This window comes from Echiichthys vipera, assembly GCF_963691815.1.
Source record: "Echiichthys vipera genome assembly, chromosome: 8".
Taxonomy (NCBI): Eukaryota; Metazoa; Chordata; class Actinopteri; order Perciformes; family Trachinidae; genus Echiichthys; species Echiichthys vipera.
The window spans coordinates 13227978-13241496 of record NC_139833.1 but is presented as its reverse complement, the minus strand read 5'-3'; the positions used below and the strand labels follow the sequence as shown (position 1 = coordinate 13241496).

Sequence of the window (13519 nt, the reverse complement as noted above, 5' to 3'; positions counted from 1 at the left end):
TGAATTCCATCAACTGACAGGAAGTTAACAAGGAACAATACTGTTGCCTGGCAATGGAATTCCGTTGAAAAGGTCGATACAAATCAAGTATAAATACTTTCCAGAACAAGGTCACAACTCAACACAAACATTTTAATACGAATTGTTCTATGATAGTGAATTGCTGATCAGATGTGACTGCGCATGCGTCGTACACCCAAGGCTCAGGCGTTGGTTTTTCTGTGCATGTGTGTGTCCCAGCCTCCTTCCATTCACCTTGGCACTGGGCTAGCCTGAAACGCCATCTTGAATAGATAGGGGGGTTTAAACCGGGGAAAAAACAGGAAAAGGGGGCATTTGGGGCGATAAACAATTATTTTCACGTGCGTTTTGAATCCTCCCGGGTCCCCTGGAACAGTTCTAGTCATGACTTTGCGCGTTTATAACAGAAAATAAAGGCGCGTACGTGAGGACACTTTTTAGCCTCTAAGTTACCCAGCTAACAGCTAGCGAGGGGGAGGGGCGGAGGGGGGTTGAGGAATTTTTTTTTCGCAGCAGAAGTTGTTTGTTTATGTTATTCCAAACGGACATGTCCTCTTCAAACCCAGGTAAAGTGCTTTAAAAAGTAACAGCGACAGTCTAGTAACATTTTACTGTGCAACTGTTTATTTGTTATGCTCGTTTTCTTACGCTTAACACTTTCCTAAGATAGCGTGACAGCAGCAGCTAAGTTAGCTTAGCAGCAAAGCTAATGCCATAGCAAGGCTGGCTGGTTATTGCATAAGTGTTACAAACCTTGTTTTAAATACAGCTACATTTGCGATTATTAGCGACCACTTGAAAGTTGAAATAACTCTGTTGAGATATCCTTAGAAGGGGAAAACTAACAGATTATCGATATGATGGCCGATATAGTGATTATTTTGAGCTGGAATGAAAATAGATATTTTCTATGTGGACTGTGCACCAATTTGACTTTGCAACGGTGCTCAAAAGGCTGCTTTCTCAAACAAATACCTGTTTAAAGAGCATCTAATATTACAATACATTGCATCTGTAATGTAAATTAACATAAATAATAATGTATTGCATTGTCAACCAATGCAAGAATTGAACACTGCAAATGTGCTCTAAAACAACAACAACAAAAGCACCTGTACGTAATTTAATATTATATATGTGGTTAAAGGAAGGTATGGCAAGATTGACATATGTATGCTACTTAACCGGTCAAGACAGATGGCTGTCCTCCATAGAGTTGGGTCTGTTCGACCGTCCTGCCTGTGAAAAGAGAGGCCACTGTGTGCACAAGATTGCTGGATAAATACTGTATACGTACATAGATAGATATTTATAGATATTGCAACTTGTTGTGGCTCATGGAGAATTTGTTGGGTATTTTTAAATCATGTATAAATCATAGAGTGGTCTTGACCTTCTCTATATGTAGAGTGTATTGAGATAACTTCTGTTATGATGTGGCAATGTAAATAAAATGTATTTAATTTCATTGAAGCTTGGACGATTGCTTATTGTGTTGTGCTTGCCTCAAGTGAGTAGTTTAGGTTTTTTTGAGTGCTTGAGGCTCACTAGAAAATCACCTGCTCCATTTCTCTATGTCTCTGTGTTATTAATAGAGTTACCAGACCCAAATCTGGGTATGGGGGCAAGTGGGACCCAAGGAAGTGGTGGGGCTGTTATACCAAAAGGGAACAACAAAAGAAGAGCTGCGTAAGTTTGCCTGGTAGTGGTAACTTTTGTGCTGATGTGAGCCGTGTCCCATGTTTGTTTTGCTGACGGGTTTAGTTTAGTTTTTGACACTTGTGGTCAAAATTATTTTTAGAATATTTGTGTGAAACTAATAATGTGTCTCTCTTCTCCATATTGCAGGCCAGACTTTGATGACGACGACGATGATGAAGGAAACAAGTTGTTCAGGTACATTTGTCTCAGTTTGTCATAAAGCTAGATGAGCTGGTATAAATCCAGTGTCGAGATTGTCTGGGCTGCTGCGATAACAATCAGTGTTTTCTTTTTTTCCTCAGGTGTGATGATGACACAGGAGGCGGCAATGACAAAGAGCGCTTTGCCAGGTAGGAGGATGAATTAGGATATGTAAATGTGTTTGTAGGGAAGCAACATAATTAAGACGGTTTCCCTCATGCTGCCCTCTTTCTTAAGGTGTTTTTTTTTTTTTTAACTCTCACACTTCTTTTGGCAGTGATTTTTGGGCCTATGTTTTAGTGGGTTGGTTTCATTTCCAGGTTTTTGGAAGAAGATCAGAGTTGTGCAGATAAGGAAAAACAAGCCAGGTATGGGCTGTACCACTGTGGAAGGCTCCCTCTCCTGCTTGTATCCATATCAATATTGAATGCACTGATCAAATACTATCCTATCCTGCTGGGACCCCAGCCCATTATCATTTTGCCAGCATAAAATTACCGGTCTATTTAGCCACCTTGTGCGTCTGTTTTGGTGCCTGCCGGAATGTTATGCTTCTTACCCAAGGCAGCTGGTTGTTTTTCTCAACCCACCACTGTTTTATGTGTCACTAACTGCTACGCTAGTGTGTGACTCAGGGACTTTTTTCACTTTGGTAATCCCTTCCTCTTGAGCAACTGTCCTTTCTGTCTCTTCTCTCCCCTCTCTCAGGACATCTGAGTGGTCTTTCTCTTTCTGCACTTGCTCTCTTTTGTCACACCAACTGGGCTTGAAAGACCAGACTCTTCTGCTTTCTCACTATCATTTTTTTTTATAGATAATTGATTTATAGTTTTGTGCGTCCATTATTCCTCTCAACTTCTCTCATCCACATCTCTTCTTCCCGGTTGGCATACTTACATTGCAGCATTAACTCTAAACTCTACTCCATGTTGTCCACCTGCCCGTCTGTTTCCCCATCTCGATCCCTCCTATACTCTCCACCTCTGCCTCCCTCCCTCATTCCCTCGCTTCAGGGAGAACCACAGTGAGATTGAGAGACGGAGGCGGAACAAGATGACCGCCTACATCACAGAATTGTCAGACATGGTGCCCACCTGCAGCGCACTAGCAAGGAAACCAGACAAACTAACCATTCTGCGAATGGCTGTGTCCCATATGAAGTCTTTGAGAGGAAGTGGCAATACCAACTCCGATGGATCGTACAAACCCTCCTTTCTCACTGACCAGGTATGAGCAAATTAAATGGGAGGGAAATGAGAAATTGACATGTGCAATGTAATTTTTTACATTTTTAGAAGTCATTTCAGACAAGGCAGTACTACTTGTGTAGAAGTCAACAAAATTATTTCATAAACAGTTCTCACAGTCTCCATGTTGTACACACAAAACCCCTCTGACTTCAATGGAAATAGGGTGAAGGAGCAGTGTGTGCTTGCGTGCGTACGTGCGTGCGTGCGCGCGTGTGCTACTGTTACAATTACAATTGCACTTATTTCTATTTTCTATGGATATTCTAAATTTGGAGAAAAGGGGGTTAATGACCAAAAAAGAAAAGCCAGAGACTTAAGATTTGTGCTCCATGAAAGATCTCTCTTCCGCACTCCTGCCATCTGTCTATAGGAACTGAAGCACCTCATTTTGGAGGCAGCCGACGGCTTTCTGTTCGTGGTGTCATGTGAGACCGGCCGCATTGTTTACGTCTCTGACTCCCTGACACCCGTCCTCAACCACGCACAGTCTGAATGGCTCGGCTCCTCCCTTTACGACCAGCTCCACCCAGATGACACAGAAAAGCTCAGAGAGCAGCTTTCTACTGCCGAGAATAACAACACAGGTACAAAGAATATACACACACACTCACACACACATACTTATATATATAAGCAGACAGTAGTAGATTGGTTGTCACTGTTAATCTCAAAATCAGGTCCTATGTCAATATAATAAATGCTGTGCATGACTGAGTCTCTTGTTTGCTTTTTAAAGGGAGGATGTTGGACTTAAAGACGGGAACAGTAAAGAAGGAAGGCCAGCAGTCATCAGCCAGAATGAGTATGGGAGCCCGCCGATCATTCATCTGCAGAATGAGGTGTGATTCATACTTTACTCATGCAGTCATTTATCCAGCTCATTATTTATATTGATGTGTGTTTAGATGCATAAATTGGTCATCTGGTGGCCTGTGTGTATTTGCAGGTGTGGCACTTGTCCTGTGGAACCGTTGTCCATGAACAGACTGAACTTCCTTAGGAACAGAAACAGGTGACCAAAACCAAACTTGTTGCTTTTTAACTTTTTTTTTTTTGTAGTTAGGATAACTATGCAGAAGATAAACATAGCTGAAGTAGCCCAGTAACATTAAGATGCACATACGCACTGTTTTATATCTACAAGTAATAGGACTGATTGATTTTGCACTATATTTGATCATTTCTTCCTTGCAGGAATGGTTTGGGTACAGCCAAGGACGGGGAGCCCCAGTATGTAGTTGTCCACTGTACAGGATACATCAAGTCCTGGCCCCCTTCAGGTAAAACTAGTCATTTTACAGGTACAGGCCATATATAGCTATGTGTTAAATTTGCTTTCATAATATAGCTAGGACCTGCTAATGGTGCTAAATTTGAAACATCCTTTTCATCTTTTTTGCATGGTTGTGTTTCAGGAGTGTCACTAACAGATGATGAATCAGACACCACTCGGGGAAGTCGCTACTGTCTCGTTGCAATTGGGAGGTTACAGGTATGATGAATGCCTCGTGTGTAGAGATATGTATGCATGTCTTTTGTGCTTTTAACTAATCATGTGCTATAAGTTCACTATTGAGTAGTATATACTTGATACAATTGTAATATTTACATCTAAACTGCAAATTTGTTTCATCTCCGACAAACTGCAGTGATATTTGAGCCTTATAACAATCTAGGACTAATATCCCCTTCACTGGTCGTGGCAGAGACATGTATTGTTTTGAAATCTACCACACAGAGGTATTTTATGGTCACAATCAACAGTCTTATCTGAAGTGGATCATGACTGATGTTTGCACTGTTCCAGTGTGCTTTGAAATCACTTTTTTGTCTGTAATCAGTCAATTGTAAAACCGATAATATTCAGGTTTGAGTAAGCACTCATTACATGGATAACCAAATAAAACTGGACTATAAGAATATCAATAAATGTGATTAATGCAGAATGGGACTTCTAAAGTATCTTGTGTTGTGATCCTTTAATGTGATAGCATACGTTCTTTACTAGAAGGAGTATAATGCTTGTGCAAGAAATGTCTTTATTTTTCTTCCTTTAGGTTACTTGTTGCCCAGGTGACACAGCCAACAGTATCAGTATTCCAGTGGAGTTCATCTCACGCCATAACTGCCAGGGAATGTTCACCTTTGTAGACCACCGCTGCGTGGCCGCTGTCGACTACCAGCCTCAGGTTAGACTTTGAGCTGGTGGAAATGTTGAGGACACGACGACACCCTCTAACCTTTGTGCTAGAAGTTGGTATTAATATCTTCTGAGAAAATGGTGGTTTTCTTATCTGCTCTGTGTTGCAGGAATTATTGGGGAAGAATATTCTCGAGCTCGCCCACCCTGAAGACCAGGGCTTACTGAGAGACAGTTTTCAGCAGGTAGGACAGCTTTTTGAGGACTCCCTCAGTTCTGTTTATCTCTTGTGTTTGTACTACCACATCAACGTGTGCATGAACTTTAAAGAATGAAAGAAAAGATGACTACACATAGCAGCCTTGTATTCAGAATAAATTAATTCAAAGTCAGAATAAAACTTACTCTAAAACAGCCACTTTCCACAGCTAAAATTTGACTATTGGTAAAATTCAGACAAATAAACGCCGCTTGCTCACTAATGAACTGTTGTCAGCTGTAAAGATGTTGAAATATGTGTATAACCTGACATCTCCATATAGCTCTGTTTTTTTGTGTGCATTAACACCTGCTGCTCATTGATTATGAAAAAATAGATTGACAGTTTGGCATGCTGACTTTGTTTCCACAGGTGGTGAAGCTGAAGGGCCAGGTCTTGTCGGTGATGTTTCGGTTTCGCTCCAAATCGAGAGAATGGATCTGGATGAGAACCAGCTCTTTCACCTTCCAGAACCCCTTTTCAGAGGAGATTGAGTATATCATCTGCACCAATGTCAATGTCAAGTGAGTCGCACACACATTCTTCCAATATCTGTGATTGTGTAACATGATTACACAATCAAACGCAGTACATAACGAAACCACTGACGTCTTGAAATGTGACTGTTGTGAAAGATCCCTCTGTGTGAAAGCGTACCTACCACCCCCAATCCCCAGTTCCTCTAATACCCTTACATCAACCCCTTTAATAGACCACATACTGATCACTCTCTCCCTACAACTCTCCTCTGCACCCATCTCTTGATTGTGGGGAAATAGAAACCCGACTCAGGATTCCCTCACTCCACTGTCCTCCCCAGGGGGTTCGCTGCCCCCATCCCTGGGTCAGAGCAGCCCAATCTGCCCTCCTGTAATGCTCAGCCCTGGACAGGTGGGCACCAGGTGAGACCAGGCCTGGCCTGACTATCCTCCCCCTCTGTTGGAGGACAGGGGCTGCTTCTTCATTGGAGACCACTGCTGTTTCTAGCAAAATACCGTCCTTCTGTTTTCGTTTTCACTTCCCACTCTCGGTGATTCTTCTCTCCATTGGATTTGTCTCTATTCACCTGTAACGTTAGAACAATAGTGCTATTGTCTAATAAGAAGCATGTCTCGTAGTAAGTAGTGAATATGGACTGTCAACACAGGTGGTGTAGCATGTTAGCGGTATGTATTAGTATAATGGACCTTCTGTGTCACTGTCTTCCTCTTTTCTCCACATTTCTCTTTTCTGTTGCCATGGTGACTGGTGGCAGGTTGAGTGTTGTTTTGTCAGCAGGTGTTTGGGCTTTCTCACTCAACAGTGGAGGGGCATGGAAATTGAAATGAGGCTATTTTAGACTGACCATCTCTCTTTCTCTCTCTCTCTGTCTCTCTCTCTCTCACTCACTCGCTCTTTTCCCTTTTCAGGCAGTTACAGCAGCAGCAGCCGGCCGAACTAGAAGGAGGTGGAGCCAGAGACGGTCTGTATGAGCCCGGACCAATCACCCTCTCACAGGTTAGACTACACATGGACAAGTGAATGTACATGTCCAGTTTGATTAAAAGTAATTTATGCCTTGTTTCTGCTGGGCTCTTTGTCCCTTGCTGTAGTGACTGGTCAGACCTTTTTTTTATGGAAACAGTGGCAGGATGTTTATTATTTGCTGTGCAGGAAAAAAAATACTGAATGAGACTCATTATCAAAACTCATTGCCTGATTTTCGTGCTTAAATTAAATGGAACGATTTCTCTGTAGAACTTGGTTAAAGAGATTTTAAGCCTGGAAGTATTCCTGATAAAATTCAGTTTGATGTGTTTGCAGGTCGTGATACACTGTGAATACAATCTTGACTTAAACTCTTTTACCTTTACTGGGCATGTAGGTGCACACCTATGCAGTCAAAACATATTAAATTCAATTATACCGATTACAAATAAGAAAAACAGATGAGGTATCATAAACAAAATAATTTTTTTTGTTAAAATTAATTTGTTTATTTAACAAGAAAACTGCATTTACACAACTTTTACACAAAGATTCCCCACAGGAAGAACAACACACGGGATAGTCATGGAGCTTGAAAATTGTTTTCCAGGCCTGCAAATGTTTTGGACATAAAATCCCAAAAGATTATGGAAAAGTCATTTTTAGAAAGTTTGTGAATATTTTCAACAAGCGATGTTTTGTATAATTTCAAAGCTGACTTCTGATAATTTAGAAAAGTATTTTGTGATTATTTTCTAAAGTACTTGTGAAACGGTTATCTTGGCATACATTGTGGTATTGTTTGTTTTATGTTGTCTGTATGTTTAATTTAAATTACATTTTAATGCAATGTTTGATGAACATCAGTTGTAAACATGATCTTTGTTTTTTTAATCACTCAATTTGAGCAGGCATATGATCCACGTTTGGCTTACAGTCCCAGTATGCTACAGTAATACACAAAACGCACTATGAGACTCTCCTTGAGCTCAGTATCCTCCATCCACCCACTAAAAATGTCCTGTGGGTGATGGCAGGCCTGATAAGAGACACACACACATATACAGAGGCCTGCTGTTCGCCCTTTCACTCTTGCATGACCTGTTTTCCTTCGGGTTTAAACTGTGGCTATGATTCAATATGTATGTATCTCGCTAGATTCACCTGAATGTCAAATAGGGAAGTTATACAACATGACAGATAAGCCCAAACACAGAAATTCATATAATACTAAAACAGGCTTTTACTGCGTAGTGAAGTCGGAGTATCAGAAACAAATAAACCACAACAATACCTACAGATGATGGTCCAACAACGGCATTTGGGGAGTACATAAAACATGCTTCTAAGTAGATGTTTGAGCACTTCCATGAAACTGTGCCAGTAGTGGTTACTGCTGGCAACAGAGTGTTCAACTGAAACCAACTGTGGAAAACTAAACTGAGCTTGGGAGCTATGTCTCATCCTATCATGATATGAGCTGCCTCTGTCTCTTGTGAATGTTGTTAAATGAACAGACACCATTATGTAGCAATGTTACAAGCGTTTGTGCGAGTTGCTGTTTTTGACAGTCTCTTTAAACAAAACAGGTTCAAGTGCACTGGAGCGTTAAAGAATTGTTGATTTTAAGCAATTCCTTTTTAACTTTAGATGACGAATGCCAAAATTGTAGTTTTGGAGTGTGATCCCTGACTCACTTTTTGTGGTCCTCAGATGCCGGTGCAGCCTGTGACAGCGGCAGGGCCGGACCACAGCAAGAGCCTTGAGAAGCCAGAGCTCTACTCGTCCCTTTTCCAAGGCCCAGATCAAACCAAGGGCCTGCCCTCCACCTCCACTACCACTACACAGATCTACCCTCCAGCCAATAACTTTGCTGCTGGTCGTTCCAATGATGCATACAGGTAGGAATACATTTTTATATAAATGTCCGCGAATGTGTTTGTATGTACACCAGATCTTAAACTGTGAGGCACTACATCATCTAATCAATTTCTTGGAGTTCTTAAAGACAGTTTATGTCAGTTACCACAACAAACAACATGGCACAGAAACCAGGAGCGCGCCTGTAGTTCTTATCCTGTTCTCTTAACTTAATAAGGTTATATTGTTAACTTGGGATAACAGTGGTTTTTGCCGACCACAATTAGCAATCCACTTTAGTTGAGATCTGTAGATAATGGGATTATCTACCTCAAACTGTATAAACAACCACAGCGGCGACTCGCTGTAGTGAGAGTGAATAAACTAACACATTTATGTGACGTTCAAACTGGTTTGCATGTCTGGAGGTTTTGCCTATCAGAGCAGAGCTAGCATGGGCAATTCTTTGTATGATATTAGCTTGTGTGCAACAAAAGCCTGTGGGAAAACTGGCAGTACCTCAAATGTGAGTCTGCCACATACTCTAGTCCACAGGAAAGGTGTAGGAGAACAAAGGTATCCCACAAATAGCTGTATTCACTGTTTTGCTGACTTTCAATAAAATAAATGATGCTAAGCTTGAATTCAAATGTTTTTTTGCACAGTAAGTAGTTTCCAGGGTAACAGAGTTCCTAATATTGATGTGGAGGAACAGTTTTATAATGTTATTTTCTCTGAATAGATGACAGCGGAGCTCTCATTCCCTTCACTTTTGTCTGCAGGTCAGTCAACATGACTCCACAGATGGCGCAGCCAGCTCACTCAGCAGGGCAGATGCTTGCTCAGATGTCTCGTCAGAATGGAGCCCCACAGTCAGTTGCCCCCTCCAGCACTGGCAGCCCCCTCGGCCATGGAGGGCCAGCAGGACAGTGGCCTGGAGCTGCAACTACAGTTAGACCACAGTTTAATAACCAGGTAAGTCAAGATTCATTGTGTGACATTATCTGTTTTTCCTTTGGTTGCATGTTTTTAGTCCTCATAAAATTATACTTTTATCTGTCTATCCCACCTATTGATCACACATTACTGTAATATCGGCCGCACTTATCTACTATTCAGTTAATGGAGTTATTCTTTCTTTTCTAACCAGCAGGTGGCTTCCCACGCAGCAAAGACTATGTCTCCACAGTTTGCTCCCATGGGAGGATTTAGTGGTGGCTCGTCCAACTCTTTTGGCCAGATGCCTACGGGTGCTGCGCCCACCCCGACCAACAATGCAAACTACCCACCCATTAATGCTCGCGCCAGTCTCAACACCAACGGTTATGGTAGGTTGTGTGCATAAATGTGTGAATCCGTATCTCGGTGTTATACTGGTGCAGCCTGTCACCCCTCTGTGCTTTTATCTCAGATGGCTCTCAGTCTCAGGCCCAGTTCCCCTCTCGAGCAGCAGAGGCAGTGTGGCCCCAGTGGCAAGGACAGCAGCACTCTCAGAGTAATGCAGAGCAGCATCCTCATGCTCAGGGCAACCAGCAAGACATGTTTCCTGTGAGTGATAAAAGCCGTATCTCTCTCTCTCTCTCAAGTACATTTATCTCTCTCTCTCTCTCTCTCTCTCAAGTACATTCATCTCTCTCTCTCTCTCTCTCTCTCTCTCTGCTACATTATATCAATCTTGCTGTCTCTTTTTATTTGATTCAGGATGTGTTGTCTATGCTGGACCAGCCTGCCAACTTCAACGATGACTTTGAGATTGCCATCTACCCTCCATTCGACCAGTGACCTGGTCAATACTTCTCAGCCCGTCTACCCCTTTGTCTTCCTGAGTGTTTTTGCCCTCACTCTTTTTTATATTATGTAGCTCTTATCGTTCGTCTGCTCCTCTTTTCTTCTTGCTCCTGAGAGTAGCACTCTTCCCTTGCTTTGCATGGCTTAAATTGCACTGCCACAAGCCAGTTAAAGATGGAGGGATGTATCTGACTGCAGATAATAAAGGGGAGGAAAATCAAGGATTTGCTACTGACTAAAAGATCATTATTTTAACAATATTCCAGCCATTGTAAGAGAATTATCTAGCTAGCACTGCCCAAAGCAAACAACCCATGTTGTAGATATGTGATATAAATATATATAAATATATAAAATCTCTTAACACTCTGGTAAACTTACACAGGAAGTAAGCACACGCACACAACAGCCTTTTATTCTAATGTGTTCCTAGTTTTTCTCAGGCATTGATGAAGAGTGTATTTTGCTGTTTCATAGGGATGCACCGAACCAAATGATCTGATACGATACAAAGTACTGATGTGACTCCAGTGTTTAATCAATAAGCTGAGAACCTCACTGTGTGCAAGTGACTGGGATCATTCTTGCACGTGGAAGGCAACATCAGACTTGACTTAAACCTTGTTTTTCCCGACTTTGCAAAATAAAATGTATACATAGATATAACTTTACTGAATTATTTATTTAAAAAGTAAATTGTAGACCAGCAACTTGGTCAAAAATATTCAAAATTAACAGAAAGTGTTCACTATTAAAATGCAGCAATACATTTGTCAAATCTTAGACTGGAATTGAAGTTCCTGTATATAATTCATGTACAATGTATATAGTATATACACAGAATTGAACTGAATAATCAGTATCGTCCTGATATCAGCATAGGGTCGGTGCGTCCCTACTGTTTTATCCTTTTAGCACGCAGACTAATCAATCCAATTGTTGATTTAAACTCTCAGGAAATTGCAGGGATATACAGCTTTGGTGAATTTTTTTGTTTTTGTTTTTTTTAATTCTCAGCTGTTGCACGCACACCCACCACCGTCTGTGCTAACCTCACACACAGTTTTAAGTCCACAGCATGTCTCTGCATGTCAGCACCACTTTCATGGAGCGCTTCTACAATGTGTTGATCTATATTGAGTACAGTTTTCTATGGCGGCTTCACCTATACATTTAATTATTTTTGTTCATCCTCTTAAGGAATGCAATGTTTTTTTCTTAATTGAGTGATTGAGTCCTTTTAACAACAACAGATGCACAGTGTTACAATGGCTACATGCAGTTTGTCACGGTGCCAGTTGGAAATGTAAACAATCTATTTTTCTTTGCCTACAAAAACATATATACAGTATGCATGTGTGTATGTTTGTAAAATAGACACGTACAGTCTCTATCAACTGTAGCACAGTCGTAGGGTTTCTGACTTGCTTGATATTCTTCTTTCTGTCGCCCTGCATTACCCTGTACCAAGTATGGGCTTTTTGTACTCCTTTTTTTTATTTTTAAAGAAATGTAAAAAAAGAAAAAAGTAAATCACACCGCAATAATTAACAAGCAGGAATCGTGTACTTTTAAAGCCATTCGTTATTTGTTGTCCTAAAAGTTTTCTTCGATTAACATTATTTTAAATGGAGAGGTGTGGTAGTAATGTTTGATTTAATTGAAATGTTTCCTAAGTATTTTATTGTTCTTTTTACAACTTTTGATGGTCTCTTGACTCCTCCATTGCCCTATCCTGATTGGTATTTAATTAATGGTTTAATCAGGGTATTCAGGATTTAAATGGAATAAAACAGAGCTAAATACGATATGATCTACAAGTGAGAATGCCCTAAAATTTTAGTTTTGTCCTTTTGTTTGGGACAAAAGTTTGGATCTTGGCCAACAATGTCCAACCACCTGTGTTTTACAATCATTTTTGTTTGTATTATAGAAGAATGTTGTGGTATGAAAGACGAGGCTTCTGAAATATTTAGATTTTTAATATGTGGAATCAGTTTAAATCTGACCCATTTTATTGCAGTGTCCCATTGTCTGTGTGAATCACACTTACGATGACAAATCATGTAATTGTATGTAAACCCATGTGGATAATTGTCCAGTTTTCATCTTCCAGAGGATGGTATGTTGGTGACTGTGTTGTCTTTGTTATTGGTTGCTCTGTATCCAGTTTTTTTTTTCCAATGATGTGAACTTTTATCACTCATAGAAACACAAATATATAAATATACTGTATATGAAATGTTAAACGAGAGAAATAAATGTTTGTTTGTTTTTTATTAAATCGTTCAATTGTTGAAAGCGAAGAAATTGGCCTGTGTTTTGAACTGCGCACATTTATTTCATCGTCAATCACAAAGTCCTATATATTTCCAGTCTGTTCTAGCAGTGCACTCTGCTGATCACACTCATGCAAGAGTCATAGCTGTTTTCCGTTACATCCATGCATATTCACTTTCTTGAAACAGTTTTAAGTTCTTAACTGGTAAAGAAACAAAAGCTATCTTTGCTTTGATTGGCCTGTATCTGTTTTCTTTCCCCACTCTGTATATCAGCAAAGTTTGAGAGAGCAGCGGGTATCTCCTGGGATCGGTTTCCGCCTTGGTCCGGCCCTCCTCTCTTTCACAGCCTGGGGGTGAAAACAGATGGCGTTAATGTTAGTACTGGTCGACGATAGGTTTACTGTGTCGACTGGAGCCTGTTTGGCTTGCACTTGAGTGATGTCTTGGACTGTAAATCTTGTTTGGTTGATGTCATCTTGACACAAAACAGACTAAATGTTTTTTGTTTTATTTGCTGAGATCCAGATTGTTTCTATAGAGTCGCTTTACC

At 40.7% G+C, this 13519-nt stretch overlaps 1 protein-coding gene across 6 annotated transcripts; it reads left to right on the top strand.

Annotated features, from left to right (window-relative positions):
* The first annotated feature begins 284 nt into the window (after positions 1–284).
* Positions 285–12982, top strand: arnt (aryl hydrocarbon receptor nuclear translocator). Of its 6 annotated transcripts, none has more exons than XM_083919238.1 (21): positions 285–587; positions 1617–1710; positions 1870–1917; positions 2025–2072; positions 2244–2291; positions 2937–3150; positions 3544–3757; positions 3910–4012; positions 4120–4185; positions 4368–4453; positions 4589–4665; positions 5231–5362; positions 5484–5558; positions 5945–6096; positions 6352–6474; positions 6982–7069; positions 8753–8940; positions 9682–9874; positions 10053–10227; positions 10311–10447; positions 10601–12982. In XM_083919238.1, the coding sequence occupies exons 1-21, from the start codon at positions 551–553 to the stop codon at positions 10679–10681; spliced, it is 2379 nt and encodes a 792-aa protein (XP_083775364.1). In that variant the 5' UTR covers positions 285–550; the 3' UTR covers positions 10682–12982. The 6 variants fall into 6 exon arrangements, with proteins under 6 accessions (XP_083775364.1, XP_083775363.1, XP_083775366.1 ...); XM_083919237.1 differs by having other exon boundaries at positions 10050–10227; XM_083919240.1 differs by lacking the exon at positions 2244–2291.
* The last annotated feature ends 537 nt before the right edge of the window (positions 12983–13519 follow it).